This window comes from Platalea leucorodia (assembly GCF_965183815.1).
Source record: "Platalea leucorodia genome assembly, chromosome: Z".
In the NCBI taxonomy this organism is placed as follows: domain Eukaryota; kingdom Metazoa; phylum Chordata; class Aves; order Pelecaniformes; family Threskiornithidae; genus Platalea; species Platalea leucorodia.
In genome coordinates this window covers 93266230-93292687 of record NC_138858.1, presented here as the reverse complement: position 1 = coordinate 93292687, position 26458 = coordinate 93266230, and the positions used below count along the sequence as shown (strand labels likewise).

Below are 26458 nucleotides of genomic sequence, written 5' to 3'. Positions count from 1 at the left end.
TTCCACCTGGCACGAGGGAGGAGAGGCTGCCGCGGTTGTAGATACTCGGTGCAATAGGCTTGGAGAGAGCATTTGCTACCTGACCTTTCAGGGAGGCGAAGGGTAGTATTTGCTGTTGTTTGAGGACTATAAAAATATTCTGCATTCCCCAAACACCCATTATCCTTTCCTAGTAAGAAGTACGAGGCTTATACTATTAGTCTTGGCTGGATTAACGACTTAGTTGTTGGGCTGTTCATTATTGGTTTAATTTTTTTGTGGAGGAGGGGAACAACCTCATGCCTTTGGTGTACTGAGGGATCGTTGACCTTTCATTTTAAATTTCTGCTTAACATTTCAGCTGAAAGCAATCAGAGAAGGTTGCTGCCTGTGTCAGGGCCCCTCTGAAATGAGGAGTCGTATCCTCAAGTCGCAGGATTGGTGAATCAGTTTTAATCAGCCTTTTCTCACTACCTTTAAAAAATAGGACCCCGACTGATGATCAGGACAGACGTGAGGAAAAGTTCTGATCTGCTACGAAATGCGTTTTGGGGGATGGGAGAAAAGCCTTCAAATTCTTTCTAGCCCTATTTGTACTATAAGATAGTAAATTGCTTTAACCAGCACCATCTTCCTTAAAAAAGAAAGGGGGGGTAATAGCAAGGAGAAATTGCTTGGGGGAAGATAGCAGGGTATTAGATTTTGTTGCTGAGGGTAACGCGTGTCCTGCCAGGCGGCGCTGGAGCCGGGTAAGCCAAGAGCGGTGCCTCTCCGAGGCACAAATGGTGCCGGCGGCTGCCTTGGGAGGCTTGGCTTCAGTTCCCAATCAGCAAGGAAATCACAGTTTTATAACTTCTGCTGCAAAATTTACTGCATGCTATAACTTAAACCTTCAGCGATTACACTGAAACTAAGATGAAATGTCTGGTTTTAGAGCCAACGTTCTTACTGTGTGTTTTGTACCTGATCAGAGGTTTTCAACCAAAAGGTCAGGTATTGGTTTCAGTGGAAGGCTGAATTTATTCTCCGACAGTTTTAAATACCCACCGAGCCGCAGCTGAGCGGTGGGAGCCGGGGTCTCCGGCCGAGGAGTCACCCCCGTCCTTGCCGAGCTGCCCGTGGCTCTGTCCCTGCCAGAGCGGGACCGTGGGACGCGCGCTGCCCTTGGCAAGCACCCCCCTTCCTTAACTTCGGGCTGGCTTTCCTTCGGAGAACGTATAGGTCCTAGGATCCTCCGAGAATTAATGAGCGTTTCAGATTTAGATAGCCATAAACTGGTACTGGCTCTTTGCTTCTACCACAAGAAAAACAGGCTCCAAAATGGAAGTGGTCTAAATTTCACACAGAGCGTTACGGAAAATAGCTCTTTAGCAGCAACACCTTCTTCACGCGCAGAAAATTAACTCAAATTTAAAAGATCCGTTGCAGTGCCTTGGGTGCTGTGGTTTATATTGCTATATTTCAAGGGTTTGTATAATCTTTTCTTCTTAGTAAAACCCAGGGAGATGAAGACAGTAGATTTGTATCTGTGGGATAAAAATCCTTACTTTTCCTGAGGATTGCTTAAGGAACATCCAGCAAAGGACCGCAACTGCCTGGCCCTGTGTGAGGATTACGCCTTTTAGCAGCTTGTTAACAGGCATCTGAATAACTGAAGTTAATTCTGTTGGATGTACGAGATTTGCTTTGAAGTGTATAATATTACAAGAAGAAGCCCTGTGAATTAGGCTGGCTCGGCACGGCTACGGAGTGGGGGGAAGATGAGCGATGTCAGCGTTGGGAAACGGATGCTTTCTCTCTGAGGCCGCGGCGTCTTTTGTTGTGCTTCAGGTTATGCGAGGCCGTTTGCCCCTGTCAGCGCTGCATCTCCGCAAAGGTTAGCGAGAAGGGATCGTCTGGAGGAGACTGCAAAAACAGATGGTAGAAATATTCCTTGCACATTGTCTGGCTTCATGCAGCATAGGGTTAGAGAGTTGCTTGTGTGGGTTTTATGGAAACTAAATTGAGATGTTACTGCCTCTTTTGACTGAGCTGGGCGCAGGAGCAAGAGAAGTGGCGAGGAGAGAAGGATGAGTGCACACGTGGGTGCAGAGCATCCCTGGAGATGGATGAGGGCACACGTGGGTGCAGAGCATCCCTGGAGATGGATGAGTGCACACGTGGGTGCAGAGCATCCCTGGAGATGGATGAGTGCACACATGGGTGCAGAGCATCCCTGGAGATGGATGAGTGCACAGGTAGGTGCAGAGCATCCCTGGAGATGGATGAGTGCACAGGTGGGTGCAGAGCATCCCTGGAGATGGATGAGGGCACACGTGGGTGCAGAGCATCCCTGGAGATGGATGAGGGCACAGGTGGGTGCAGAGCATCCCCGGAGATGGATGAGGGCACACGTGGGTGCAGAGCACCCCTGGAGATGGATGAGGGCACAGGTGGGTGCAGAGCACCCCTGGAGATGGATGAGTGCACACGTGGGTGCAGAGCATCCCTGGAGATGGATGAGGGCACACGTGGGTGCAGAGCACCCCTGGAGATGGATGAGGGCACAGGTGGGTGCAGAGCGTCCCTGGAGATGGATGAGTGCACAGGTAGGTGCAGAGCATCCCTGGAGATGGATGCGGGCACAGGTGGGTGCAGAGCGTCCCTGGAGATGGATGAGGGCACACGTGGGTGCAGAGCATCCCTGGAGATGGATGAGGGCACAGGTAGGTGCAGAGCGTCCCTGGAGATGGATGAGGGCACAGGTGGGTGCAGAGCACCCCTGGAGATGGATGAGGGCACAGGTGGGTGCAGAGCGTCCCTGGAGATGGATGAGGGCACACGTGGGTGCAGAGCATCCCTGGAGATGGATGAGTGCACACGTGGGTGCAGAGCATCCCTGGAGATGGATGCGGGCACAGGTGGGTGCAGAGCACCCTTGGAGATGGATGAGTGCACACGTGGGTGCAGAGCATCCCTGGAGATGGATGAGTGCACACGTGGGTGCAGAGCATCCCTGAAGATGGATGAGTGCACAGGTAGGTGCAGAGCATCCCTGGAGATGGATGAGGGCACAGGTAGGTGCAGAGCATCCCTGGAGATGGATGCGGGCACACGTGGGTGCAGAGCATCCCTGGAGATGGATGAGGGCACAGGTAGGTGCAGAGCACCTCTGGAGATGGATGCGGGCACAGGTGGCTGCAGAGCATCCCTGGAGATGGATGAGGGCACAGGTGGGTGCAGAGCATCCCTGGAGATGGATGAGGGCACAGGTGGGTGCAGAGCATCCCTGGAGAGCAGGGGCCTGCCCCGAGCAGGCTGGGGGTTGACCGAGCCCTGTGCCCTGGCTCGGGCTGGGCTCGCCCGGCCGTCTCCCCGGGGCAGCCTGATAGACAAGCGATGTTATTTTACCAGCTGGCTGCACAATCCTGTCAACGCGGTGCCATTCAATGGGTGACAAAAGACAGCCGGCTCGGGTTCCCCCGGCCCATCTGGTTACAGGTAAAACAGCCGCTGACAAAGGAGAAGGCATAATTACCCTTCAGGGCTGGACGGCGGCTCGCTGCAGGAGTTCGGGTGGCGGAGGAGGGAAGGGGGGCGATTCTGCTGACGAATGCTACAGGCTTGGGTGAACGCTTAAGACCACTTGAGCCCCAACATCTGCATCCCGCTAGCAACAAGCAGCATTTAGTGTGTGGAAAATGGCTGGCCGTTAGAGAGCGAAGGTCTGGCATGGTTTGTGCAGAGGCTGGGGCTCTCAGAACGACCAGAAAACTGGGAACACCGCTCTGCTGCAGGCGAGTGCCAGTCTGGTGGCCAAATGCCCATCCAGGCTCCGAGGCGCTCGCCCGGGGGCTTGGGTGAACTCGGATAAGCTGCGCAGCAAACCGTGGACCAGCGTAAATGGGACCTTGGGCTCTAAATGAAGTGTCCGAGGGATGTTTGAGGGGGTTTACATTTTTTAAACTTTTTTTTCTAACTGCAGTCTATCTGTGAAAGTAGGTTGGAAGGAAAAAATGTCACTGAGGAGCAGACGGGGCAGAGGAAGAGACCCTGGTGCGTAAACACTGAAGTGTATCACCTTTTCAAATGAGCTCTGTTGGAGGCTCTTTATATGTTACCACCGCTGATGATCAATAGAGTCTGGGAATTTTTGACTCTGCTCTTAACTTTCAAGTGATTTCAAGACATAAAATATCTTGAGAGAAACGTATTTAAAAGAAGTGCAAATTACACTCAGAACAGTACTTCTCAGCTCTTGAGATTTCTCCCTAAGGTTTAAGTTGATTTATAGTTAACAACAACAGAAAAAAGGGATGACAATGGGTCCTTTTTTTCCCCAATTGTGCTTATTTTGGGGGAGAAAATGACCTTAAGTAGTGGGTTGGGCGTTGACTGTGTGGTCGGTTCGCTCTCCCAAGTGTTAGCCTGGGCTCGGGCTGGGCTTCGGTGGGAGGGCAGCAGGCGTGGGTGCTCGGCTGGAGCCGTTTCACCCATGTACATGGGGCAGCTGAAGAGCCGGGCCCTTCGTTCTGTGGGTGAACGTAAGCGTGACGTTTGCAAAAGGGGACCTGGCTTTTGGACTGCATCTGACTTTCCCTTGGCCTCCGCTGCCCCTGCAGCAGCGCCGTGGTTTCCAGCCGTGCGATGTGCTTTGGGTGCGCGGGGACGCGGTCCCGCGGGGGCGGCCAGCGCGAGACCGCTCCTCTGCCCCCGCGAGCGCCCAAACCTTTGCACGGGGATGAATCGCAGAGTGCGTTTGCAGCTTGTTGTGAAGTTGTTGTGAAATGAAGATTGCAGCTTCTAAAGCAGACTATTTTCTGTTTTGACTGTATACCAGCAGTTGGAATACTTGCTTTAAAAGAAAAGAAAAGAAAAAATAGAAAAAGTGCACGACCGTCTCCAGATGGCTTGTCACCAGAGGGAGTTTCACCCTGGCACAGGGGCCAGATCTGACCATCTTGTCCAGGGAATGGACCGGGATGCTAACTGCCTGCACGCAGCAGGTCATCTCCCGGCTTTGGAAAGGTCTTGCTCTGCACAGAGGAGTATTTTCAAAAGAGATCATTTATAAATTGTGCTCAGGGGCCAGCACGACATACTGAGATCTTCGGAAAAGCGAGGCCATGTATGTATGGCCCTAAACGTGATTCTCATTTCCTTTGTGGAACAGATTAGAATAATTAATTGTGACTAATGGTGCAAGCGTGCTTTTCCCCCTGCTTGCTTGTTGTTTGTACGCTTACCCCTGTGTCTGTGGAAGCCGTTCGTAAACACTTGCCGGCAGCAGCGGTCATGTTTTGCTGACAGCCATTCAGCCCAGGGGCTGTTGGTGAGCTCTTCTCCCAAAGCCTCCCTGGCTGCTCAGCTCCTCCCTGCCGGGCAGGGATGCCTCCGTGCCTCCATGCCTCCGCTTCCCCCAGCGCAGGGGCCGAACCCCCCGTCGGAGCGGGGAGAAATCCCAGCAGACGCCTCTGCGCCTGGGAAGCGGCGGTGCCTCCCACCCGGGTGCTGGGAGGCGTCGGGGGGTAATGCCAGGATGCTCGGTGCCCCCTCGGGGTAACGGGTGCCCGGGTGAGACACGGGGCAGTGCCGGAGCTGCTGCGGGATCCGGGATGTACGGTGCCGTGGGCAGCAACGCGGCTCCTGCCGCAGCGTGGGAACAGGCAGCCTTCGGCTGCAACCGCTCCTCCTCATGGGGTTTGCTTAGAGTAGAAGGTCTAAGCTCAGCTACACAGCTGGGCAGAGGCACGCTGGCTTTTATTCCTACAACAATAACCATGATGAAGGTTGGAGACAATATTCTCATTAAATTGGGATTTACTTGTAAAAATAAAGATGCAGCGTTTAGTAACTGCGAAGAATGGCCCCTACTTGTATCACTGCAGCCATGAAAGCCTCTTGCTGATGCTGAAATACCGAATGGTGACGTTCATAACTTCTTAAAATTTCCAGTCACCTGCTAGCTGCCGCCTAGGATCTCGCAAGGGAGTATCATCACCTGTGCACCAAGGTGCCGCGTTGCGCAGATCCTCAAACAGGGCCACGGGCCACAGCTCCGAGTTTGGCTTAGGCAACATTGGTTTCTAGGATGTGTTTTTTACCGTTGTCTGCAAAGTGTCTTGGACTTTTTATGGTTGCCCTTCTTCATCTGGCAGTGTTCAAGAGCTCAAAATCCACCTCTAGGAAAGCAGCAGAACATAGATGCGTTCTTTACGTGTTTTGCTCTTTTTTTCCTTTTATGCAAGCCCTGCAGCAAGCGGTTATTCCTGTCTTTAGTATGTGCCATGAGGCTGCCCTTGCCTTCGGGGTTCTCTGGGCAGCAGCTGGCAGGAGGTTATGGCCGCGAGGTCTGAGCCGGGTTCCTCCGCGAGGGCCAGCAGATGGGGAGCAGGCGCCCAGGCTGCAGAGGGGGTGCAGCCGGGGTCCCCGCTCCTCCGGCCGATCTCCCCCCTCCGTCTTGGTCTCTGCACGAGGCGGGGGATAAAGGCGTCTCCTCCAAGGGCTCGAGAATGGCAGAGCAAAGGCAGGAGGCGTCTGGGGCTGGCGTGCGATCCTTCTTGGGGGACCCGCCTGAGTCCCACTGGTTCATTTGCTTCTCCCACCTGCAGAGAGGGCTGCTCCCCGTCCCCCGCCGCTGCTTTGGGGTCTCTTACAGAAGTGTGGCAGGGCGAAGCGCCGGTGTCTGATGGCAGGGAAAGCCCCACATTTGTATGACTCCCTCAGTCAGGGAATAGGAATAAAGACTAAAGAAAGGCAGGCTGGTGGATGTGAAGGATGAGCCTCTCGGCCATGGGGAACACGAAGCAACGGGATGAGCTCCCAGTGTGCGAGTGAAAGCGGAGGTGCTGGGGGGTCGGAGGCATCCCCAGGCCGAGCAGGGCTGGGACCGGGCAGGAGTGAGTCTGGGGGAGACAAGGAAGGGAAGCCCCTTGGAAACCTTGGCATAACAACTTGGATTCCCCTCTCTCCTTTCTCCGTGACTGTGCTTGGTGGGCTTATACACCTCTTTTTTTGTCTGTGTTTTTGTCTCCACCCAGGGCAGTGATGGTGACTCAGTGGATAAGAACAAATGCTGCACACTATGTAACATGTCCTTTACCTCGGCAGTGGTGGCCGAATCGCATTACCAAGGGAAAATCCATGCCAAAAGGTTAAAACTGTTGCTAGGTGAACAACCAGCATTAAAGGCCACAGGTAGGTCCAGAGCCAGCGAGCTGGAGCAGGAGGGTCCGGCGCGGGGTGGAGCGGGCTCGCTGTGCCGAGGCGCCGGCTCGGTGCCTGCGCGGCAGAAAATGGATAGCTGAGTGATGAAGGCCGGCAGAAGCAGCTATTCATTTGTGTTGCTGTCATAACAACCTTTAAAAATTGCTGATGCTCATTATTGCCTGCTTTGTTCACATGTATCAGTGGTTTATCAGCCAGGGCTGGCCTTTGTACGAGAGTCCTATCTCTGGCTCCATGCTTCTGAAATGTCTTGTTCGGTGGAAGACAATCTCTCCTCTGGGCACCGATAGCCAAGCCTCACTTTAATTATCAGGAGTTATTTGACAGCTCAGCTAATATGTTTAATAAACCTTTCGTGTTACTGTACAGAACAGAATATCATTTGCCTTTACCTTAGAGGGAAATCTAGTCTTTGCAAACTGTTGGATTGATTGTCTTTTGATTTTTGCCCAGATGGGTATTCATGCTTGCCTCCACGGTGATTCCGATAATGCAAGCCTATTAACTTTCACATTTAAAAAGTCAAATGTTGGAATCGGATAATTTAACCATCTTATTGTTTGCTTAACCATAAAGTCCCTGCAAACCGCTAATAAACTGTGAAACAAAACTTCCCCTGTGCTCGTCGGGCCAGAGGATACTTGAGCAAAATATTCTCCGTGCTAAGCAGGCAGGATAACTGGGCTGTGGTCCTGCAGACAGATGTATTTCAGTATTACTACCAGCGGCACTTCTGTCAGAACAGAGCGTAAATTTAGCTGTGCATTTTACCTCCTGCCTAACACGATGTGCATAAATCCTAGATGTGATTAAATAAGGGGGGGTTGGCTCGCTGCGTGCGGTTTTGTTGCTTTTTTAACTTTACAGCCTGTAGATGCTGATGCATAGAATATCACTTGTCCTTTACCAGGATTGGCTTGGGAAATGTTACCGCCCTTGAGGGAGCACGGGGAATCGCTTTAGATGGTGGCTTACTTGCTTTAACTAACGAGCGCGCTCCCAGGAGGCTGGTTGAGCGAAGGTGCGGCAGAGTTCCCGAGTCACCGAGGTGCGTCTGGAAGCGGCCCGGTGCTTTGGGTACCGGCTGTGAATCCCGCGGCGGGCAGGGGTGCTGGCAGCTCCTGCCTGTCCCCGCAGCGAGCCAGCGGGACGGATCTAACGTGAGCTAACGTGATAATTTGCAGCTGGCTCACTTGAGGACTCCTCAGGCTCTTCTCTGCAGCTGGCAAATAATTACAAGGGCACCGAGAGAAGTGGTGTACTCGCTTATGGTATTTAATTGTCCAGTGCTTGCGTTAGCACTCAGAACCCCATCCCTCGGGTGCAGCCTTCCAGCGATTTATCCTCCAGCACCAAAGGACCTGCCTCGAAACCTGGTGTTTTCTGGTCAAAGCCAGGTGAGTTTCTGAGCGTCACAGGGGTGACGGACTTCAGGGAATAGTGCATGGACCGATTCCCACGTACGTCGACGATTGGGATTCACCCGCCAGCGGGGAAGGAGTCGGTGTTTTCACCTCCAGGACCGTTGTCCTGGGCAGGAGCCTGCGGGTCTGGAGCTGTTTGGGCAGGTCAGAGGCAGCAGGCGGGAGCTCAGGGTCTGCCTGCGGAGCTGGAGCCACGCAAAGGCAGACGGACAAACGGTGGGCAGCGGTTCTCAATCGATGGCAGGAGGGAATTGATCTCGGCACAGCAGGTGCCGGTGGAGAGCTCGGACTCCGGTGAACCAACGTTTCTGTGAATGCAATCGGAGATGTGCGTGGACTGGCAATAGGTAGATGAGAAGCAGTTGTACCCTCTCCTTTGTTAGAGACCTCTCTGAAGCGGTGCCAAGGCTGACGTACCGTGGGGTCTGTGCTAGGGCTTTCCAACAGCTTTGCATTGTGTTTCTGTCTAATTTTTTAATCATCTGGATCAGCCTCGCAGAGGCTCTAAGTGAGCTGTGCACCGCGTGCTCCGAGAGTAATGGGCTCTTCAGCTGTAGTAATCACTAGGAAAGAGTAACTCAAGGACTCATCAGCTCTTCCAGACACTTGATCTGATGAAGCTGAGCTGCAGGAATACGTTAATAAGCACCTCCTTGCTCACCAGTAGTTCTCAGAAACGTGCCCTTTGGACGCAGCATTTTTCTGGGCTTCCTGTGGAGTCACCCAGGATTTTTCTCCCAGTCCGTCATGGCTGGCACCGGGGAGCCTTTGGTCTCTCAGACAGAGCTTCACAAGCTCCGGCTCCTGGGAGGGCTTCACACCGGGGGGCTTCACGCGTGTCTGTGACCACAGCGTGGCCTGGCTGCGGTGCGGCAGGTGGCTGTGCAGGATTTGGGTGGTGGCTCTGCTGTTTTCCATAGGAATTCATCACTGAGATTATCCAGCCGTTTTTCTTCCCCCGCTCCATGGAAGGGCACTCCAGAGGCTCTTGTACGTCATCCTTAAAGCCCTGATTGCCAGAAGGCCTATGAACGTTTCAGCGTCAGCTTTGAGACCCCTGCGATGGAGGCTGGAAGTGCTGGTGGCGGAGCTGCTCCTTGCGACGGTTCCCTGTGGTTGCATGGCCGTCGGGCGCGCTCGGTCCCAGAGCCCTGGAGCCGCGGGACAGGGACAGGGCGCCTTCCGCATCGCCTTGGGGTGGGATGAGTCATGGTTTGTTTTCCCTTTGGTTTTCTTAAAGGAGATAAATAACATTTAATATAGGCTTAATCTGCTCAGACGTAAGCTGCTACCAGTTAAGAGGTATTGATAATCAGCAGTGTGTCGCTGCCGAGGGATCCAGCCCCTTCTGCTGTGCTGGGGACCGGGGAGCTGAGCCCAGTGACTGAGGAGCGGGTGCGGGCGGTTCGGGGGCCACGAGCTCACGGTCGCAGTATGACTGGTTGGCATCTTTAAAAGAGGTCCAGCTGCTATTCTGATCATAACACGGTAATCCTTCAGAGGGTTAAATGGGTTGAATGTACTCCTTGGTGTTTCCCTAAGATCTTAAGAGTGATGTATTTTTTTACCTTTCATGTGCGATCAACAAAAAGTGAGACTCTGTACAAATATTTGAACTCTCATAATCTTTTAATTAAAAAAAAAAAAAAAAAGCTTAAAATGCTTTCAGAATTCCCCAAGTGCTCTTATTGTGGCTGAGATTAAACATATACAGTTAATCTGAAAAGGTATTTTAGTGGCCACAAGCAAGGAAAATAGGTAACAGCCTCCAGATTGCAATGTCTGATTTTCAGCCTTGCACAAGAATTTATTTTGCTCCCCTAAATCGTTGTGAAGTTCTGTGTTGACCATTTGCTTAATTAGTGGGCCTGTGTGTAAAGGGAGGAAAGAGTTTGTGAAATTCTTTGCACAGCTGTCTTGGCAGGAGTCGTTTCATTCACACAGGTGTGCGGGTGCCTCTGGAGCATGGCATCTCTTTAAATCGCACGGTAACAAAATGAATTTAGGGGACAAAACAAAGACTAAGAAGTTGAAACTGCAGGGGAAATTTAGGAAGAATTCTTCAGCTGTTTGAAGAGCAGTGTTTTCCAGTAAAAAAAGAAATGCATCAAAAAATATGTAATACTCTCAGTGAAGGCAAAAATTTGAAAAATGTCTGCAACTGGAATTCTGCTCCTGGTCATGGTTCCCGGAGGCATCGGCTCTGAAACGCGCTGTGCTGCAAGGCTGCCGTGGGACCTGGAGCCGCTGCCGGTGGCCAGAAATTCCCTGAGGCTTCACCTCTGCAGAGCAGCTCCGCTCCAAACACCGAGCCTTCACCCTGGACTCGCATCCCTTTCCAGCCAGAAAGCGGCGGAGGGAAGGGTTTCTGCAGGTGCCTCCTCTGCTGCTGGCATCCAACGTGTGCCCCAGTGCTGAGCGTTCTTCCCTGCACGCAGCGTAGTGCCAGGGCACTGCTTAATATTACACCTGCGAGCAGCTCAGGGGCTTCCCGATGAGTTTCATGCCGCAAGGTGAGATGTTTATCTCGGCTCCGCTGAGTCGGTAAAGAACAGAATTCCCCCTCGTCACCACGGCGGTTACGTCAGTCCTGAACTCTGAGCAACCTGTGCTCTGCATGAAGTGGTGCAAGACGTTAACCTACACCCTGCCCTGTGCCCTGACGGTTCTGTTCCCCCCATTCCTACCGGATAATCCAGGCCCATTCCTACCAGATAATCCAGGCACGCTTTCTGGTCACCTTAAGCTGCAGCATCCGTCGCCTGCCTTCGGGAGGGCTCGGATCCATTTTGCAGATGCACGGGGATGCGCTGGCGACTGCGTTCTGCCTCCGAACAGACCGCTGCTTGATATTCTGGGTTTTCTGTCTCGCCAGTCCCCTAGAAAATTACATCTATTGTCAGTCCCCTTACGGAGTTACACCTTCCCTTTCAATTTCATCATCTTAATGAAGTACGGATCTCTCATTTCTCTGCTGGTGCTTTCAGGAGAGGGAGAAGTGCCGTAACAGTTGGGTTTTTCACAATAGGAAAGCGATGTCTCATCATTACAGCGAAATATTTGTGATCTTTTCTGTTGCTCCTGCTGTACAAGGTTGTAGCCCTCAGAGGCTTTATGTCACTGCTGTTGCTGATGAATTTCTCTAGTCATTGCCAACATCTTCTGTCAGGTTGCCTCCAGTCCTCAGTAGGAGTTATAAAACAAAGGACTGGGGGGGGGATAGCTGCTGCCTTCACTGATCGAAGCGCGGGTACCCGCAGGCAGCATTTCTGGAGGGTGGAGACCAGCCCTTCGGCGCCGGCAGTGCCGCCGAGGGCCACGGCTGCGGGAGGTGCTGGGCCGGTGGGCGCCAAGCTCCCGGGAGGGGCGATGCCGGCACCGGGGTCCCCTGCGTTCGGGCTGAGGAATAAGGGCGTGATTTTGCCAGTGGGAAAAGTTACCTTGGCGTTTTTGCCTCTTTGTTCTCTAGTTCCTAGCGTAGGGTTTGCTTTTCAGGTGCGCTGAAGGAGACAGAGTAAATGGCTTTCAGGTTGGGGTGCGAGGATCCGTCCAGCGGCAGCTGGAGTCTGCCCCGGTCCCAGGTTTGCCTTCTGAAGAAAACGGCATTTCTCCAGTGCCCCGCTGTCGTGGCTCAGTTCCTTTCTCGTGCTCCGTTCCTGGAGAGTGGCGATGATAAAAAGTTGGGTGCCATTTAAATACAGCTATGAATAAAAAGCTTTGCACGCAAGAAATAAGTCAAACATTAGTTCATTGCCAGAGTGCTAAAGTGTTTCTAACTTTATATTTTGCTTCTTGCAGCAAAGTAAGACTTTCTCACTTCCCTCCCACAGCAAAAGGGAACGTAAGGCAGACTGTCATGAGCTATTTAGCATTTTGAAATACTTGAAATAGTCAAAGTAGCAGCTTTTATGTTTGTGTTTTAGATGGAGAAACATTTTTAACATTTGACGTTTTGTGAGTGTTTATTATTAATTTTCATGTCGCTGCTCAGGGAATGATGATATTTCCTGTTCTGTTGTAGTTCTGTAGCGCATATCAAAATGATAAACCCACATTTGTGGAGAAGTCAACTTTCATCTATTTTTCTTCAGGAGGATTGGGAAGACAGGGGATGTTTTCATTAAGTGCCAGGCTGGGTTCAGCACGCCTTGGGACGAGTGGTAGCTGTGAATGGAACCTGAGGAATGCGGCTTTACAAGAAAATATTCAGTGTTGCGTGTGCTAAGAGGAAATCGCTGCCACGCGGGAGCACCCGTGCACGTGGGCCGAGGGTCCGGCGCTGGCTCTGTGCAGGGTGCCTGCAGCCCACGGGGTCGGGGGGAGCCAGGCGTTGCGGTGGGCTCGGAGCGGGGCTGGGCTGGGCACGGGGCGGCTGCGGTGCCACCCCCGAAGCAGGAGCGCCGGTCCCACCGACGGCCTCCCTCCTGCGCCGCGTTTGGATGAGCACAAGCCCCCAGCCTCATCGAGAGGGGCTCGGACGCGCAGCCCCGGGGCCGCCGGCCCGGCTGATGGCTGAGCAGCAGAGGATGCTTCAGTCGTATTTCTTTAGTGAGCGGGAGATATAACTCCCGCGGACACCACCAGCTCTGTGCACTTCAGCCTCCCTGGTTCCCCTCTGGCAGCAGATAACATATAAACAAGGAGAAAGCTGACCAAAAGGTCTGATAGATTTAACTTCATAGCCTGGGGCCTGGAGAGCAGCAAGTCAAATATATCACAGAGCTCCCGGGCTGCCATAATAACTGGTTATTCATGCTGGTCCAGATGCCCACGCGTCTCGCCCGTGCCCTGGAGCTGCTCAGCCCTGGCCCCGGGGAGCGGCAGAGGGCTGGGTCCCGCGGCATCGCCGGGCTGTGCCGGTCCCCGCGCGGGGCAGCTCGTGGCACCCGCTCTTTCCTGCAGGGAGGCTCCTTGGGGAGCGCCTGCGGGTAGTCGCAAGAGTACGTGAGGAATAGGCAAGCTACGCTTGCTTTTCAGGCATCAAGCATATGCAAAACGTGCGTAATCTTAGTTTGGACAGGCAGTGTTGTTATTTCCTAATTTTCTTCTTAATCACCGTGTGTTGGCCCTGGCTCTGCTCCTTGCTGTACTTGTGCTTTTGTTTATGTTGCAGGCGTCTTGGAGGGGCTGGGGGTGCATGTCTCGTACTGGAACCATAGGTGTTAGGGAAGATGTTATTTTTAGGAGCAAAATAGAGCCGGGTCCTCCCTGAGCCCTGCCTGCTGCCCGCCAGCTCTGCCAGGAGCAGTTTTCCGGGAGGCGGCACAGCAGCTGCGGAGCTCGGCTGCCTCGGCAGAGCCGGGATGTGTCCCAGCGCGGCCCCCGGCCCCGGCGCGCTGCAAGGGGGGCATCAGGGGCCCGGCGCAAAGCAAGAAGGTTTTCTTCGTCGGCATCGTGCTTGGTTTCTAACTAGGCTAGTTAAACGGAAGGCGGGCAGAGATTAGGCAGTGGAATCCTCTAGCGGGGTGAAATGAATCCAAACGAGCGGGCGGTTTGCGAGACAGCAGAACGAGGAGAAGAAATATCTTCCGCGGGAGCCCGTTGTGTGATGGCTTTATTAACTAATCCCCGCAAGAGCTCGTTCCGCTGGCGCTGCGCAGAGCGCTGGCGGCAGCAGCAGGAGCGAGGAGACCCTTCCCCAGGCGTTGCTCCAGCGGCGGCCTGGCGAGGAGGGTGACGGTGCCTCAACCAACCGGCCAGGCCGTGAAACTCCGATACCGTGGCAGTTGTCATCCAAAACAATAGAAGCTTTTAAACGCCTGGAAATCGATAAGGTTGTAAGTAACGTTATACGTAAGATACAATTTCCTTGAGGAAAGTTAATAGACGTCCCTTCCCGAGCAGGTCAGCAGAAGATTTATAATGATACTAACTTTCTTGAGCCGTGGAGTCAATCACGGTGGGCTTCGGTTGTAATTAGACGTCTAAATAGCTCCCTGTTTGCTCACTGCTGCCGTTCCCAGTATCAGACGCCGAGGTGGGTCCGTCACTTGCCAGCCCGCGCTCTCGTCAGGGCTCAGCTGGAATAGCACGGGGCCTCTTGATCAAAGGAGAGCGATCGAGCTCCTCTTCAGCACCTTAAAATCTGCCTATTCTTGTGTCACGGAGAGAGTGGTTTGTTAATTATTTAGATAGCAGGCATTTCATCTGGATAAGAAAAGAAAAGGAAAACCACATAAAAGGGAATTTTTGAATGAGGTGTGATAACTAAGTGCTCGTCATTGTATATTTTTGTATCCCAATGTTATCTGAACTTTACTTTAAACTGTTTTTCCACAGCTTTGTGACTTATGTTGTACAAAGTAGGAAAACTCTGGCAAACAAGGTGCAGCTCCATTATGTCAAGACCAATCACCCATTTTTCTTTGAAATTGTTTGGGGATCATGTCTGTGTTCCCAGATGGCCTCTTGGTGAATCTGAAGGGAAATGGGATTAAATTAAGGTCCTGGGTTGCTGGTACCTGTCCGTTCGCAATGTGAAGGTATTTGAATGAGGGGACTGATTACTGAATGGTTTTTTTTTTTTTTCCATCCGTGACAATTTACAGTGACTGCAGCTTTCCCTATTCTTTCCGAGACCAAATAAATTGAAAAATAAGAATCCAGAGATAACGATAAATCTGTCTGTCTATCTTGAGAAGTAGATGGCTTTGCATGTTTTGTTTATTCTCCACTGGCGATTTTTCCTGGAGGTACCAATTTAAGCAGGATAAGTTTAGCGGGTTTAGTCACAACAGTGGTAAGAGGTGTAACTGCAATGAGAGCATCCTCCTTTCCCAGCTAGTGAAACGCAGCTAGTTGAGGAATAATCCTGGGCTGTCCTTTCGTGCTGCTTTTTTTATGAGAAATGGTAGATTTCCAAGCAGTACCATCCAAAATATCCAGTGGGACCCTGTAACTGCTACTAATTATTCCCCGTGTCTAATGTGGGCTCTGCCTCGGGGTCCACTGTTATTCAGACAGCAACGCTAGCCTGGAAAAGCTCATGTCGGAACGTTTCCTTTTTACAGAAGCCGCTCTGAGCTCCCTAAAGCAGCCGCACACGGATAGTCCCCCGGTGGTACCGTCACCGCATCAGCGGAGAGACTCGGACAGGTACTGCCAGCTCTGCGCAGCCTGGTTCAACAACCCCATGATGGCACAGCAGCACTACGATGGCAAAAAGCACAAGAAGAACGCGGCCAGGGCCGACCTCCTGGAGCAGCTGGGGAAGACCCTGGACCTGGGAGAGCTGAGAGGTGAGAGCACCGGTACATGGAGAGCAAGGACCGGCTCCCCGTGGGATCCAGTGGCCGCAGCGACACCGCCCTCGCCCGCCACGGTCACTGGTCCTCTGGTCAAGTGGTGCAGGGGAGCCCGTGGTGCTCTTACTGCTTTATGACGTTCCCGTTCCCGTAAAAAAAAATCCCCTCCTCTAAGATGACAGTCTGCAGTTTTAGCAGCATCCTTTAAAAGTTGTTTCCTAGGTGTTTCTTTTGCCTCTTCCTAAAATAGTCCCTTCCATTAGCACACGCTTCTGTCCTCCAGCAAATGGGGACTGGGAGCTGAGAGAGGAGACGACGGTGGAGCGCTCAGCCCCGCTGGGAAGTGGGGACGGGGCTGTTTGTTGCTGGAGGCAGAGCGCTCCCTGCATCTCCCTGCTGGAGAGCAGGGCATTAGCTGTCTTTTGAGATTTAATTAGTGCGCTTATAAAACACTGCAATGGCCCTGGGTCAGCGGCAGCAAAGAGCAGAAAACACGAGTTGTCTGTGTTCCCGCTGAAGGGAGAGCAGCCATCCATCCGCCTGTCTGTCCGTCCATCCGTCTATCCCGGCCCCGCCGGGAGGGGCTCTGGCACCCACGGGGTCCCTGCAGGGGCTGCGCCCTGCGGTCGCCCGGATTTGGGCCTTGGACCCCTCTGCGAGCCCCCTTGGGTGGAGCCGCCACCGCAGCCCCCGCCTGGCCGGTGGCCATGGCTGCCAGAGCCCCCGAGCATCCCCGGTCCCTCCCGGTCCACCCCATCCCTCCCGGCCGCCTGGCGCTGCTGCGGGACCGGCTCCATCACGCTGTGCCTGTTGATGGAGATGTGCTGATTCCTAGCGGCCGAGGATGCGGCTAAGACTGAATTCTGAGCAAAGCGCCTTTTTAAGGTAGAGGTGGGATTGCAGGAGGAGAGGTACGAGCCTCCTGTTGAAAGTTTTCTCTGTGGTCTTGATTATAATCCTCTGTGCACACAATGTGTTTGACTGAAGTAGGCTGAGGAAAAAGTGCAGGTTTGATTTTCAAAACCATGCGGGAGAGGAAGTCTGGTTTGCCAGCAAGACATTGCATTAACATTTTAAAATACCTTTTTTTTTTCCCCTTGTTAAATGAAATAATTTTCCTTTAAATACTAATGACTATGCAGCATATTGTGCATTTCTTGATCTCAGATAAACCTTGTAATGGTTATCCAGATCCTTCGTGTGCTACCTAGTGTGACTCACAATGCCATAAATGATTCATGGGGCTGAGTCACTGCCCGCTGTTGAAAATATGCAGGGAAATAAAACCTGGGACAATAACATGGAAGTGCTTAGTGCTTTGCACTGTGCCAAGCTCGAGAGTGGCTGAGGATGTCATTAACTGTAAATAAATCAATTGTGAAGTGTTTTATACATTTAGCTTGCGCCTAGGAGAGTTGCAATTGGAGGGCGTTACGTGCTCAGCAGCCCGTGTTGGTTTTTAACTTTGCGGTGGCTGGGATTTGCAGCTCAATCTGGCGTGGTCCCGCCAGTGCCCGTGGATAGCGGGAGAGGGGGACGGCGGAGCTGTGCGGTGGCCGTACGCGTCCCCCGGTACGGGGGGAAGCCAGCTTTGTCCCTGCCGGGCTGTCGTTTCGGAGCCTGCAGTTCGCGGGTGCCCAGTGCTTTCTGGTGCCGCCAAGCTGCACAGCCAGCCGCGGCGAGCCGAGGCGGTGTCCGTGGGCCTGCTGGTGGTGTCCTGCAAAGCTTGCCTCTGCTGCCGGAGTAGCGGTGCGGCTGGGAAATCCTCTTTTTCACAGTTTTTCTGAACTAGGGGGTGTGATATGCTCTGCTGTATGCGTTTAGCTGTGAGGCTAGAGAAGATCTCTACAGATGCAGAAGGCAGATCTCCGCAGTAGCCAGCACAGAATGAGCTCTGCCTTCTGTCCGAGAAAACAGCCTTCCCTTGGCAGATAAAGTCATATCTGAATTCAAGAGAAGCGATGACAGCGGCAGTTCAGAGATACCCGGGGCGGTCTGTCCCAGGTTCGGACTTCTGTCCGAAGCCTTGCCTGACCGTTGCTTTCGACGTGCGGCGGGTTTGGCGTTGGGCAGCGCGCGGTGAGGATCACGGCCGCGCGCTCTCCTCGCTCCCCGCTTGTTTGGCTGCCTCGGTACTCCTAGAATGCAAACTCCTTTCCTTCCCACCCCTGGTGGCTTCTCCCATCGCAACTTAAATATTAATTCTATTTTGACTACTGTGGGAGATGAACATTTGATGCATTGTGTGAGCCTGGAACAAGCAGTGTCGGCTGAAGTAAAACATTCCAGCAGCCTTTGATGTTTTGATAATGGCTATAATAAAATATTTATTGATAAATATGAATGTGTATTTGGTGAAATAAGAATAGAGATATATTTTTGGACAACTGATATTTATAGGAAACAAAAGCATTGATTCTTCTTGCCAAGTGCTCATCCTGCAATTTTGAAGTCTTATTTTCTTCTCAGAAATGAAAAGACGAGGGGGGGGGGAAAAAAAAAAGGAAAAAGAAACCTCACTAGCAGCACCGTTTCACTAACAGCGCCGTTTCTCTAGTCTGTACTGAGTTAAAGCCGCAATGCATGCGGGCGCACGGCCGCGCGGCCCCCATGCTTTGGCCGAGCGGAGGGAGGGCGCTTTGGGGGTCATTCGGCAGTGCCCGCCGCTGCTCTGGGCAGAGTCCAGCCCCGTCTCTCCGAGCGGCTTCGTGCGGCTTTCCAGCCTTGCCAGCACCACCAGTCCAGGACCCCCTGCTCCGAGGGCTGGTCGGGAAAGCCCTCTGCTCTTACTCCTTAGGAGAGCGCATGGACATACCCCGAAAGAGGGAGAAATGAAGAGTTTTCTTCCTTCGGAGCTGCCTCCTCTAGCTGATGCTGCGCCCCAGCCCATCCTGGCGCAGATCATAAAAAGACAAAAACCGGTGGGTATGGTACCAAACCCTGAATTCTGGGCTCTTCCCCCGACAGCTTGCGCCTGTTCAGCAACACGGAGCAGAAGCTGCTCCGTCGGAGGCACCGGCGCGGCTCCGTCTGGCAGCTCTCGCCTTCCCGCAGCCTGCGCCAGGCAGAGAGCGAATTGCATTTTTGCTCCATCAGGTCACATTTCACCAGTTTTACTTCACGGCTGGCATTATCCATCGCCGAGCTCTCTGTCATTCCTCCTCTAACGCAGGTGGGCTCTGCGGGGGCAGAGGCCTCGCAGCAGAGCCTGGCAGATCTCCTTCATGGGGGATTTAATTAATAATGGACTCTGCTTATTGCTGGTGCTGAGCCGAAACCCCACAGCAAAATGCTCTCTCTTTGAAGGCTGGTGCAGTGTTTGAAAGTCTGGGCTTCGTTAAGTGGATTCGGTATGTCCTTTCCTTTCCTATATGTACACCTTTGAATGAACAGCATGAGCAGAAGACTTCACGTACAGGCAGACCCTCCTTCATCTCGTCAGCCTTCATAACCTGAGCTTCAGCGCCTTTTGCGTGACAACAAACGACTTACCGAGGCACCTTGGGCTCTCTTTGATGCCTGCCAGCAAAACTTGGCTTTTACGTAGCGATGGAGCTAGATTCGGGGCCAGCCTTGTGTACCTGGAGCTGGTTAGATGGGATGCTGTAAACCGCAGGAACGTGGGTCTTCTTCCCAGGGCGCTTGGTCCCTGGTGAGCAGGAAAACTGGTGCCTCTCAAGGGGATGACACTGTGAATCCCTAAAATAAAATACAGCAGCCTCTGCAGTAAAGCAGAATCGGGACGGCTGCACAGGGATGTTGTCACCTGAAGCCTTTGTATTTTCAGGTAAATTGTCATCGTTGCATATCTTGAAAAATCAGGCAAAGAGCTGAGTTTCATTTTCCTTCTCAGCTCATAATTTCTTTGTATGCCTTATAAATACTTTTCATTCTGTGCTGTCACTTTTGGTTAGTAAAAGGTGATTTAACAAGCACTCCCCTGGAATGTGTTTTAATGCATTTTATGCAGAATGACATTAATGACTTGAGTTGTTAATATTTTATTTAATGGCTATAGGAGCACATTCAATTTTACATGAGTGCATGTCATGATGCAGGGTAGGGAATGCTGATGTGTCGTGAGGCCGCAAAGGTAGATGCGAACACAGAGCCCGGCGTTTCCTAACGCAGGCTGCTCTGGCTGGGACCACCTTCCCATTGCCCGCTGAGCTAATGCTCGGCTCCAACACGCTTTGGTGGGGTGCCTTTTATGAAACGCCAGTTTCAGCCAAGTTGGCAGCTTTGGTAAGCTCCAGTGAGATCAGATACTGTTAATTTTGATATTCTAGAGGTGATTGTTGCCTGTGGTTTCGGCCTGCAGTTGATCTGAGGCTAGTTTCCTTCCTCTGTGCCTTGTTTTGGTGGAGGTCACGTCACACTCCAGACTTTTCCTGTACAAGTCGGTCTCAGGATGCCGGATTTCAGCTGCGAGGTCCTGCAAGCCGTTGTCCCGCCGCAGGAACGGCGATCCCGGCGCGAGGCGAGCGGGAGCGTGGCCGCCCCGGGGCAGCGCGGCGTTGGGGAGCGCGGTGCAGCTTCTGGTGTCTTCCCGACTGGCCGGTCCAGCCCCGACAACGTTTCCATCCACCTAAAACGTACCCGTGTGCGCTAGCAGATGTGTGATTCTGCTGGGCGTGAGTTCGCAGGACCGGCCTGTTCTGCGGCCACGTTTTCCAGGCAGCGGGAAGAGCCCCTGCGGCGGAGCAGCGCCGAGTCCTCCCGTGCCGGACGCGGGGCGGAGGGACAGGATTCCCCCTTGTTCATCGTCGTGAGCAGCCTTAACATGCTGGTGGAAAAAAATCAGCGTCCCCAGTTAGGAACTGTAATCGCTGATGGCGTTTCCACCTACACAAGTAATTAAGATTCAATAAGGCTGCTGTTAATGTATGCTGTTAAATTAGCTGCTGAGCATTAGAACCTTATTACCTTAATTTAAAGTATTACCAGTTTCTTACTTCCCCAGTCCCGATCTCTGCCGTGCGGCGGTCACGGCGTGGTCCGAGGGCTCGGTCTGCGGCGAGGTGCCAACGCGCCCCCCGTGTCCGCCGCGCGCTGCCTTTTCCGTCCTTTTCCCTGCGTTGTGGCACGAATGTACGTGATTTCTGACTCCTCTTGGCTCAATAAAGGAAACAGGAGCTGCCAGCTATGGAGAGAGGGTTCGACTATAAAACCATTGCTGCTGCATCAAGAATAAATTCAGTTAGGAGAGCATCCGTAAGCATATTTGCAATTTGAGTTTTGTTCCGTGCCGCATCATGGCACACAAAAATATAGGTGACTATTTAAATACTTCTGTGTTATTGCTTGCTTGCTTTTTTCAAGTGCTCATCTGAACATTTTTGAAATATCTTTTTAAAGAAGATGTTGAACTTTATGTTGGACCAAGTGAGAGATGTATGAGGTGTTTGTGAAAAGTGGGACTGTTTGTGTAGCTAGCGTCTGAAGTTCAAAAAAGGAAAAGAGATTTTTTGGGAGTCTGTAGATACAGCTGGGGAACGGTACGTGAGTATATAGCCTATGCAGTTAATTACGATAGGCATAAACTGATCGAATTTGAGAATACTGTACATTACTTGTTCTAAATGAATTGTTTTAACAATTTCTGCAAAGAAATAATGCTGTGGAAACTCAAAAGAGACTATTACATGGTACATTAAAGCTGTTCCTCAAGAGCACAGCGGCCCATGGTACGAATTCCACAACTCTGGTGTTATTAAGCCGAGCCCTTCAATTAAGCTAGAAACGCTCTGCTCAGATCTTCATGGAAGTGAATCAGTGCAAAGCAGAAACCCGACCACAGAGACTCTAAATTTGCAATTCCCTTTTTTCTAGGAGGACAGGACAGAAATTACTTTAGCATCAGCGGTTTACTGCAGTGCCAAGGTACGCGTAATGTCAGTGATGCTAATGCAGTCCGTGATGCCGAGGGAACTATCAGGATGTTAAAATACAAAAGGGAGGAGGAGAGAAGAAACCACTCTCTGGCACTCAGCATAGTAGGGAAGACAACAGAATCAGGGTCTGGAAACACTTAGTCTGCATTTATATGCTTAATTCACGTCAGGTTTTGCCCTGCGTACCAGGAGTAGGAGCCCTCGGGTTGCCGTCCCTCTCGGGGACGTCCAGAAGGGAAGCAGGCGTTTAATGTATGTTCAGCTGCACTCTGGCTTTTCGGTGCAAACATGTTAGATGAGGCAGAGAAGTGACTGTTTCTGTAAATCTGCTCTGAAATGGCTGTACTCTTTCCCCGAGGTAGAAGAAGAATGGAGTTAAATTGTAGTTACGCTGCAGGGAGAGGAGAGCCCCGTCCTGTCCCGGGGACTCTGCCGCGCCTGGGTTTGTACCGACCCTCCCTGTCCTTGGCGCCAGGTTTGCTCCATTTGTAGAAACCAGAAAGCGCGTTGTTTTCCTGCCCTCCGTGCCCGCAAAGCGCCTGGGTGCCGCGGGGCGACGCAGCCCTTCCCTCCCCCTGCGCCGTCGGGTGAGGCTGCGGCACCGGGCAGGCTGCTCCTCCGCCCCGGGCTGCCGCCAGCGACTGCTGCCAGGGCGGGCGGTTCGGGGTCCGGGTTTTCACCCCTCGGGGCTGCGATGCCACCCCGGTCCTCCGGGCCCGGCGAGGGTCCTGCTGAGGGCACGCCGGCGGCCGGGACGCTGCCCCGGCCCAGGGACTGGAAACATCCCGTCATGCAGAAGGGCAAGGAACTGGTGGTGTTGCTGTTGTAGTTTGTAAGAGAGACTTCTCATTTCTCCCACAAAAAAAAAGATGTTGAACCCAGCTAGCGGCTGTCTCTTGGGCCAGGTCACTTCCTTCGGGAAGGAGAAAGAAATTTAAAAAAACCCAAAAATCGGCTTTTGCAGCTTTTGCAGGTGTGGAGGAGCTTCCCCAGCAGCATCGTGTTCTTCTGTGATTGCAAAAGTCATTGAGGAACGTTTTGGGTGAAAACCCATCTAGAAGGGCAAACTAGAACATTAGTGTGTAAATAATTACTCGGTCTCTCCTGTGCCAAGCAGGCTAATATCCCCTCCGGAGGGAGGGAGGGCTGCACCGGGGCACTAAGAATAAATGCCTCCAAAATGGACCGAGCCCTGCGTTTTCCCAGGAAATCTAAACTGACACGAATCAAAAATAATACCAGGCGCTTGCAGCAGCCAGCGGGCAGCACACTGTCTTGGGAAAAGGCCTTTTCTCCTTCACCTCCCGTTCTGATTGCTGCCTGTCTGCTGGGTTCCTATTTTTAGATTTTCAGCTTTTCAGAGGCGGCAAAGTCTTGATTTCCTTGTCCTGCTGAGAACTGAAAATACTCTCGGCCTTAAGTCATTACATTATAATTCTGAGATGTTAAACGACGAAGAAATCATTTTCCGATTTGGTACAATAAATAGTGTCAAGAATAGCGTTTCGGGTGTCTCTCTGGGCACCTCAGGCGACTGTTCTTCTCGGGCTGCGTGGCGCAGAGATTGCATCCGTAACCCTGGACGGCTTCTTTAACCCTGACCTTCCTCCCCCTTCCCCGGGACCCCCCCAGGGCAATTCGCTGCATTGCAAGGTCTGAAATAACAGGGAGTGGAAAGGATGGTATCGGAAGAAAAGCTGTAATAACTGTCCCAGCCCGAGTATCAATCTCCAGTAAAAAAACTGAACTTTGGTAGCAATGTAAAAGCTATTACAATTTTTAAATGAGCAATTTTTATTATATCCATAAATCATCTGTCTCGTGCTTTTTTTACCTTACATGAGTCAGTGGCATACAGTTTGGAGACATTTCTGAGTTGCACACAGAGAAAGGTGGCTCTTCTCTTATCGTTCTCTTGTCGGCAGCGCCTGCCATTATCATCCCACAGTCGCCTCTTCACGTTCTGTGCGCGCACGCTCCTGGGGGAGTGAACGTCGTGGCTGCAGTGGATGTCCCGGAGATGTGCGGTTTGATCTCAGCTGAACAGGCAGAGCCCAGGCTGATTTTGTTGGGTTTAGTTCTTCAGCTCCGACGTTTTCCACTGAATGCGCCGAGAGACTGTTTCTGCGACTTTGCCTATAAATCGCTTTGCAGCGTCTGTTTGAGATGTGTGTGACCATGCTTAATTGCCTGTTTTTTTTTTTTCTTCCCCGCAATCTGTGCCCAGAGGCAGAGCAGTGAATTAGGAGAGAAAGGCTGCTGAACCCACGCGCTTTTCCCGCGCGGGGAGCCGCGGGTGCTGCTCCGCGCGGGGTCTTTCCCGTCGGCCAGCCGCCCCTTCCGAGGGTGCAGCTTTTGCCTTTTCATCTCCCAGAGAGTGGGACGGGCCGTAGTCCCCGTTTCTGTTGCTCTGGGGGTGTTTGTGTGGTCTGGTTGAGCGCCGCTGGCACCGCGCGTCTCCTTTTTGCTAGCAGGAGCTAAACCTTGCGCGCGTACGACCTGCGCGCTTCTCCGGCGTCCGGCGCGGTCGCCTGCGCTGTCTGCTCTCGCGTCCGCTTGCTCAGCCAGCTGCACTGCTGCCCTTAGGGTCACCTTCTCTGCAATTTACAGAGCAATAAAATAAAACGCAGTAGATTTACTTGGAAAATCACCTGTTAACTGTGGCAATCAAATAGCCAATGAAGTGGAAAGTAGCAGAGGCAGCTAAGAGATTGGTTAGAAGGTAAGAAAAAAAAAAACCACCAAACAAAAGCCCCCAAACCTCCCCAAAACAAAACCAACAACAAAAGTTGCTTATAACATCTCTGCTGTGAACCCACTGCGACGTTATTTCTAGTTCAGTGGTACTCAGTTGGCCAGCAGCAAGAGCAACAGCTTTATAAATAGTTGTTATTGTATCTGTGAAGGGCTAAAATTAGCAAAGCAAGGGCTGCTTTGCGGTCAGAGGCTGCAGGCAGGTATTGCAGCCAAGAGTAAATCCGTCGGGCGAATGAGCTCCTGGCTTCCAGCGTTTGGATGGGCACCTGGTACCCGCGCCAGGCTTCCAGCTTTGACCTTCAGACGAAGGCTGCCGAGTCCCTGGCTCTCGGAGATCAGCGGCGGTGTTCAGCAAAGGCCGTCCGCTTCGGTGGATACATCAGAGTTGATCCCTCTGGAGAAAAAAAAAAGGTTCCTAAGGGATCTGGCTCCTTAAATACACAGAAGCGCCCTGAATTGTGCTCGCCACCAAAAAACCAGAGGAATAAGCGGGGCCTCGTGTGCTCGTTAGTCGGAGCGCAGGGATGCTTTGTAGAAAGCCGCGGGAGAGGGATGCCAGCGCTGGCGAACTGCGGGGACCGTGGGCTCCCGGAGGGATTTGCCTTTGAACCCTGCTTGGTTCTGCTCGCTCTGTGCCTCTTAAAAATATTCCTTTAGGCTTCACTAACGCTTGGATACCCTGGCCTGGAAAAGTAAATAGATGGGTTACTGTAAAGAGAAATGTCTAGGAAACTGGAAATGAAATTTGAGATCTGAGTACCTTCTAATTAATTAGAAGTTTGCTGGGGGCAAGGACTAATGCTCCCCCCCCCCCCCGCCCTTTCCCCCCCCCCCCCTTTCTTCAGGCATTTTCACTCATTTGTGCTTTCCAGCTGCCATTTTCATTCTGAACAGTCTGTAGCCCAGGCACGAAGGGGTTTTTCCTCCCGCTGCAGCCCTGAGCTTGCCCTCAGCCTACAGCGAAAGGCGCTGAGGGCGCTGCACAGCTGATGACTCTGGGTTTCCTTTGCAGGCCTGAAGCGCAGCTACACGTGCAACATCTGCAACGTCACCCTGAACTCGATAGAGCAGTACCACGCGCACCTGAAGGGCTCCAAACATCAGACCAAGTGGGTATCTTTGTGCTTTTCCCGGTGGCCTCCTGTCTGTCTGTGTCTGCCTAGATGAATATATATATTATAATGCTTTACACTCCGATAACCCTGTCATCTGAGGAGCTTTGGGTGTTTTGCAAACACAGATATGGGAGGCAGCTCCGGCTTGAGACAGCCCAGATGGGCTTCCCAGCGTCCCACCGAAGCGGAGCGGGCTGTTTGCTCTGAGTTTCCTGCCAGTCGCAGCATGCCCCGGCGGAGCCCTGCTGTCAGCTCATCCCGCTTTCCGCGCAGCCTGCTGCGTCGCGCCGCTGGACGTTTGTCCTGGTTGCCTGGGGTTTGCCTGGATAATCCTGCAGGCTCGGCTGGGGCCGGGGAGTCGTGAGCCTGCTGATGTCCCGGGGACAGGGGCTCCTGCCTGGAGAGGCGCAGTGTGTTAAGGGGATGTCCTGCTTTCCTGAACATCTTCCTTCTCTCCCGCAGGCCCCTCCTCTAGCCCCCCTTCTCAGGAAACCTCGGGACATGGCTGTCGTTCCGCACGTCCTCAGGGACGCCCCTCGGCCTCAGCTTGTCCTTCTTAGGTTGTCGGCTTTTGGGCAGGAGCACTCGTACTCGCGACAGCGCCGTATGCGTTTGCAGCACAAAGCACCTTACAGCTTTGCACACCTCCTCCCCGTGTCCTCAGCCGGGTTATAGGTTTGCTGTCCCTCCCCACTGAACCACGGCAGAGGATGGCGGGGAACCCCAACATATGCCCGTCCTCTCCTCAGACTGAGCGGTTTGGGACGGATAAAGGAGTGGGCAGCAGTGACCCAAGACATTAACGATGCCTGGCCCTGATGCCACAAGCATTTGTGCTT

The 26458-nt window shown here is 52.6% G+C and overlaps 1 protein-coding gene across 1 annotated transcript in view; it reads left to right on the top strand.

The window, feature by feature from the left end:
* Positions 1–26094, top strand: part of LOC309602594 (zinc finger matrin-type protein 4-like) — a gene marked incomplete at both ends in the record, with an annotated part of 42851 nt that extends 16757 nt beyond the window's left edge. The window contains 4 exons of the mRNA XM_082336254.1: positions 6999–7155; positions 15620–15847; positions 25517–25613; positions 26082–26094. Coding sequence (XP_082192380.1) covers positions 6999–7155; positions 15620–15847; positions 25517–25613; positions 26082–26094 — 495 coding nt within the window. The remainder of the gene's footprint in view (positions 1–6998; positions 7156–15619; positions 15848–25516; positions 25614–26081) is intronic.
* Between the last annotated feature and the right edge of the window lie 364 nt (positions 26095–26458).